Source organism: Apaloderma vittatum, unplaced genomic scaffold (genome assembly GCF_000703405.1).
Source record: "Apaloderma vittatum isolate BGI_N311 unplaced genomic scaffold, ASM70340v1 scaffold2047, whole genome shotgun sequence".
NCBI classification, from domain to species: Eukaryota; Metazoa; Chordata; class Aves; order Trogoniformes; family Trogonidae; genus Apaloderma; species Apaloderma vittatum.
The window spans coordinates 1,848-8,277 of NW_009726469.1; the positions used below are offsets into that span (position 1 = coordinate 1,848).

Genomic DNA, 6,430 nt, shown 5'->3' on the forward strand with positions numbered 1-6,430 from the left:
TTTTGGGGACAAATTACAGCTACGTCATGGCCCGAACAGCCCTTCAACGTCCATGAAGGAGCCCGGCGCGTGTTCACAAGCAAAACACACCTCGTACACCTTCAAGAAAACGGAATCCCAGGGGAGGGAAGCCACGTCACCACTGAATCACAGAGCCCGACTCGGAGCCAGAAAACACCACGTCACCACTTCACACAACGTAGATGCAGCTCTCCCAGGCGTGTGTCCCCCTCCCCAAGAAGGAGGTTTCTGCTGTGACGAGTGAGAGACACAATATTCCTCAAATTATTGCGGGTTTAAGCAAATTACAGCCAAAATGCAGACACCTGCAGATGTGGCACTGGGATACAGGCACATTAGAGGTCTGTAAGGAGCTAAAGGAGTGTCTACGATGCACACATGCTGTAAAAAGATTAGTCTTACAGATCTATTACTGTCTCTGGCATCCTCTTCCTTCTTTGAGCCCTACGTGATACCTGCAAGTGCAGCAAAACCACCTTAAAAGCAAGAAGGAGTTTTATAATGGTCTTGGCTGGAGATGTCAGAGCAGAAGACGGCTCTGGAGTAAGGCAGAAATCGTACTCCAGTCAAACTTCTCCTCCTCAGTGTTTGCTCCGGCACCAACAACAGCAGATTCACCCCCCGAAGTACCTGGGAACCCAGTTTCAAATCCAAGAGCCTCCCAGGGAGCATCGTCACCCCCTCGGGACAGTTGTTCCTACCTTCCTTGGTGGAGATCTGCATCCTGGTGGCCGGCAGCCTGCAGAGCCTGTGCTTGGTGATCTGCACGAGGCCCTTGGGCGAGGAGCGTTTGAGCGTAGCAGACGGTTTCCCCCGCGAGGAGTTTTTCTTCCTGAGGTGGAAGTGGCTTTTCGGAGGCGTGGTGGGCGAGAAGTTGCTCTTCTTATCTGTCGGGGAACTGCGAAAGGGAACGCACCACAGAGTTAGAAGAGAGTAAAGAGGTGACCAAAATGCACTTGGGGCTGAGAGGAGAAGCTGGGTCACCAGAAACCTCACACGGCAGCCCTACCCAAGGGTGGCACGAAGCACCGAAGAGAAAATTGCAGCTAAGGAGGAAGCGTGATGAACTGCTGGCACAGCACGGACGGAGAAGGATTTGACAACCTAACTCAACTCATTCCCTTCTGCTCTCTGCTCAACAGATGTTGGGGAGAGGACAGGATCCCAGAATTGTTTAGGTTGGGGAAGACCTTTGAGATCATCAAGTCCAACCATTAAGCCAGCACTGCCGGGTCCACCACTAAGCCATGTTCCTGAGCACCACATCTACCCGGCTTTTAAATCCCTCCACAGTGACCTCACCCCTGCCCTGGGCAACCTGACGAAATTTTTCCTAATCTTTAATCTGGTGCAGGGGCCATTTTCTCCTGTCCTAACCTGAGGCCATTTCCTCTTGTCCTATCACTTGTTACTTGGGAGAGGAGACCGACCCCACCTCGCTACAACCTCCTGTCAGAGAGCTGCAGAGAGCAGGGTCTCCCCTTCAGCCTCCTCTTCTCCAGACTGAACAATCCCAGCTCCCTCAGCTGCTCCTCACCAGATTTATTCTCCAGACCCTTCCCCAGCTTCATCGCTCTTCTCTGGACACACTCCAGCCCCTCAAAGTCTTCCTTGTCGTCAAATACTGAATCCAGGATTTGAGGTGTGGCCACACCGGCGCTGCGCACAGGGGGACAATCCCTGCCCTGATCTTGTTGACCTTGAGCAATATGGGAGGGAAAGCGTCTCATCAAACCAAAAGTCTGAACAATTCCAGCTTCTCTGGGCATCTTGCCTCAGAACGATCCTCCCAGCACGATGACAGATGTTCTTTAACCCTTCTCCTTTCCCAAAAGGGAAGGGGAAAGGGAATAAGGCAGAGAGACTTACGGATTGGAAAAGAAAACTCAAACAGCTTTAATAAAATAACGGTACCGGCACGGAAACGGTGAAGGTAAAGAACTATATGCAAATATATGCAAAACTAGTATTGAGCCTAACTTTTCTCCCTGCCCATAGCAATCCCCACGGAGGCTGCAGAACAGGCAGCACCAGGCTCAGCAGCGGAGGGGAACAGGACGCAGGAGCTGAATTGAGGAACTCAGGGTCGGGATCAAAGGCAGAAGATCAGAGTCCCCCCCGGACGCCGGCCACTGACAACGAGGCCTTAACCCCCGCGACGCCTCGGCTTTATACTGACTGTGATGTAGATAAAACAGAAAACTTTTTAGTGGTCAAGTCTGGGTCAGTTGTCCTGTCCGTTCCTCCCCAGAGGGGGGATTCTTTACTTCCTTGCAATTCTTTTTACTCCCCAGCACGGCACACAAGATCCAGCAGTGACCTTGGTCACTACAGGAGCAAGTATGAGCCAGAGCCTTTCCGCATCCCAGTCCCTGGCAGTAACTACAAATATCAGGCGTTACCACTTCTAGCAGCAGCCACTCTGCAAAAACACGGCGTTAACTTCAGAAAGTGCCGCCTCGTGGAAGAGACTGAGCTGAAAAGTAAAAATCCCTGAACAGAATTGATTTCGTTTAGCTCAAACCAGGACAGATCTCTTCTCTGCTTCCTTTTTTTTGCAGACAACTCGGCTCACACACCTTTTCCTTCCGCCAAGTTTCATTTCAAACCTTCCCATCGTACCCTGTCCCGATCAGACACAGTCGGGAGGAGAACTTGCTCCGACAAGACGTTGGGAATATCTGCTGGTCTGGCACAGAGCGTTCTCCCAAAATAGCTGCGGCAGCCACGGATCTGCCATCGGCTTGACAAGGAGAAAGAAAAGCAAGAGCCTTCAGGGAGGACAAGGTGGGTGGCACAAAAGGAGGGAAGTACCAGGAGAGCGTCACAGACAACACTTCTTCTTGGCAGGCAGAGATCATCCCTCATCCCTGCTCCATCCCAGGGAGAGACTGTGTGGAATTAAAGCACTTTTTGCCTGGACTTTAGCTCTAGCCACAAGGAAACTACTTTCATGGAACCTTTCTCACGTCGTGACACGGGATAATTGCCCGAAATAACTTGGTTGTTCACATGTAAGAACATCAAGTACGTTCCACACCAGTGCCCAGCTGGTCTGTAAGGAGCTCTCCCCACAAAGGTTCCCCAGGCAACCTTCAGAGTCAGGAACAGCAAAGGAGCTCCATGTTCTCATTTTGAGGGAAAAATACACGGAGCAGAGCGGAGGCACCGTGGTCAAGCTCTGTGCACACAAAGCAACTTGAAGACATTGAGGAGCCCGTAAACTGCACATTTACTATCCTGGGCCAAGAATCTTTTGATAGATATCGTCCTTTGGGTGAACTATGCTCATTATAATCTCATTATAACACCAAAACACACCTGTATCCCCAAAACTACCCGCCTCCGAGGTGCCACCACCCCTCACTGAGCTCACACACTGAATTTTTCTAGTCTATACCTTTAAAAGTGAAGTGAGAAAAATTTACACCAATCACAGTAAAGATATGAGTGACTAGAGTCACTCAAGCTTCACCTGAAAGGTAACAAATAACACAAAAAGGCCCAAGACAGGTGGAACTTTAGGGAAAATATCACCACAGTCAGGGAAAACATCACCACCAACCATCTCTGGCTCCTGGGATCAGTCGATGGGCTGAGCTTCTCTTTCGGGACACCTTTGGGTAAGATCCAAACACTTGGACTCAGCAAGTGCTGCCCCAGGATGCTCAGGAAATCTTTACGGAGCCGCTCACAATCTAATGCAATCGTAACTCTCGCATGTGCCTTGCAGACAGTCGCTATCGCCGGCAATCAAAACGAATTTGTGTATCTGTTGCTTCAATAAACTAAATTTGATTCCGCTCCTCCTTTCCCCAGCCCCCAATACAACAAGGTCACGCGAAAATAAATCAAGAGAGCCATGTCCTTCCCTTCAGGTCAGGGAGGAGTGTCCTAAGCGCTGCCCCTAAAAGTCTTCAGAGAACAGGGATGGCAGATGAGAAGAAAACCCAGCTCTGTTGGAAAGGTTAAAGGCAGAGTGACGCAGACTGGTCAAACAATTAAAACGTGAGGTCCTCCAACCCTGGAAAGCCTCCAAACAGAATAAAGTCACCGCACTTGGAAAAAGAAAGGCAAACACACTTCCCAGTATACGATAACCCGCGTCGGAATTTCATTTAGAGCCACAAATTACATGAAGCCAACAGAGACGAAACACAACCAGGTTAATAACCCCGCTCGGAAGGCGACCAGCAACTTACCTTCCCTTCCTCTTGATGATTTTTGTCCGACTCTTCACTTTATAACTGGATAGCGCGGCATCGCCCAAGGAGGACTTCACCCCGCCGAGACCGACCGACACGGCGCTCGGAGGCGGCGGGTTGGCGGCTCGAGGGAGGGCGGGGGCCAGAGGCTTTTTCTGGTCCTCGGATCGCCACCGGAACGCTGACTTGGAGGTGGAGGGCAAGGTCTGCAGGCTGGAAGCTTTCCACTTATACTTGCTGGGAGAAACACCCAGTTTGGACTGCAGTCCTGATTTCTTCAGCTTTGCTCCCAAGTCACCTTTGGGTGACAGTTTACCACCTCTGTCTGCTCCACCGGCGACCTTCTTGGCACTTTCGGCAGCTTTTGGGCTGACCCATCTCTTCACGCCGCCACGAGAGCATTTCCCAGGGTTTGCGACCCAGGTGTAATTCGTTTTTTTGAACTTTGGAGCTTTGCTGGAGGCTGACGTTGAGGCAGCTCTTTGGAGAGCAGCAGCTTTGGGAAGTACAGAAAATCTGCTCTTTGTTGGAGTCATCCCAACCACCGAAGCTGCAGCCTGAGCAGGTCCAGAGCCCGTCTTGCCATTTCCAAGGAGCTTCAGCTCTCTGAAAGCATCTCTCACTTGCTCACAACTGGACTGCCCTGGAGCTGGCGGTTCTGTCTTCCTCCGTACCGAGTGCTGAGCCGGCTCGTGACCCGGCAACACGGAAAGCTGCTGCGGTTCTGATTTTAGTGTCACAGCACTTTCACTGGTGCTCCCGTAGGAGGCAGGCGAGCTGCCGGCCACATCACTGGCCAGACACACCGTTCTGGGCTTCTCTGGCACGCTCACGTAAGCTGAACTCACAAACCGATGAGATGAACTAAAGGAAATGGAGAGAGAAGGTCTTCTCTCTTCGTTTTCGCTCATATATTGAGATTTCAGCACGTTTTTACTGTCATCTTCCAGCCCAGAAAACTCATAGCAAGAACCCACGTCGGCAAAACCTGCGGTGTCTCCAAACAGGCCAGCCCTCTGCGGCAGCTGGATCCCCACCACGATGTTACCATCCGTCGTTAAGTCCACGTGTCTCTCTGGTGACGATTCCCGTGGTTCGGGTTCCTGGTTGTCCACGTGGCTTCCAAAACCCCAAGACGTGCTGGTACTTCCGACATCGCACGCCGATCCCGGCGGCCGGTTGACGAGGGAGTATTTTTTTCTCCAAGAGTGACCCTGGTGCAGCTGGAAATCCCTGGGAGCCTGTTGGGGGTACCTGGCTGAAAACGCTCCCCTCCTGCCGAAGGCAGGCTGGCGGGGGTGGTTCCACCTCGGCGGCACCGATGGCGGCGGCCGCGGCGCGTCACCGTGTGTGTTTTTATGGTCGTTTATGAGACCTAAGGAGAAGAAGACACAGTCTGTTAATCACCCCGAGAGTTTGACGGCATCACGGGGTAGGTTTTGCTCACTCCGCAACGAGGATGATTGCTCCACGCATTTTAGATAATCAGTGGTGGAAGGAAAGTTCACAGTTGTTTTGAGTTTATCGCCCTCAATCTTCACAAAGGTCAGTAACAAAAGTGATTTCACAGGACAGCTCAATGCAGGCCTGAAGGACACACTCACCATCATATCCTTAACCCACTGCCTGAGTGCTGTTTCCCCCTTATAGTCCTTTTAACGAGCCAAAATAGATACTTGAATTATGACTTTTTTAAGGCTGATTTAAAAACAAAATGTTAATTTTACTTCCAGGTGTCTTTTCAGAGCTGCCTCTGAGGGTCTGTACGTGCACAGAGCCCGGCCCAGCCACTGCCAGCCCCAAACACAACGCACAGAATTGTTTAGGTTGAGAAAGAACTTTAAGATCGATGAATCCAACCACTAAATCATGTCGCTGAGCTCCACATCTCCATATCTTTTAAATACCAGGGATGGTGACTCCATCACTTCCCTGGGCAGCCTGTTTCAGGGCTGGACAACCCTTTCAGTGAAGCATTTGTTCCTGATATCCAATCTAAACCTCCTCCGGCACAACTTGAGGCTGTTTCCTCTTGTCCTATCACTTGTTACTTGGGAGAAGACACTGACCCTATCTCACCCCAACCTCCTGCCAGGGAGTTGTACGGAGTGACAAGGTCCGCCCTCAGCCTTCTCCAGGCTGAACAACCCCCTTTCCTTCAGCCACTCCTCACGAAACTTGTTCCCCAGCTTCCTTGTGCTTCA

The 6,430-nt window shown here is 51.2% G+C and overlaps 1 protein-coding gene across 1 annotated transcript; it reads right to left on the reverse strand.

Moving 5' to 3' along the window:
- Positions 1-722: 722 nt before the first annotated feature.
- On the reverse strand, positions 723-5,601 carry ZC3H3 (zinc finger CCCH-type containing 3; the record flags this gene model as incomplete). The annotated part of the gene is made up of 2 exons (XM_009873273.1): positions 723-919; positions 4,224-5,601. Coding segments are annotated over 2 exons (1,575 nt in total), but the record flags the coding sequence as incomplete, so codon positions are not given.
- Between the last annotated feature and the right edge of the window lie 829 nt (positions 5,602-6,430).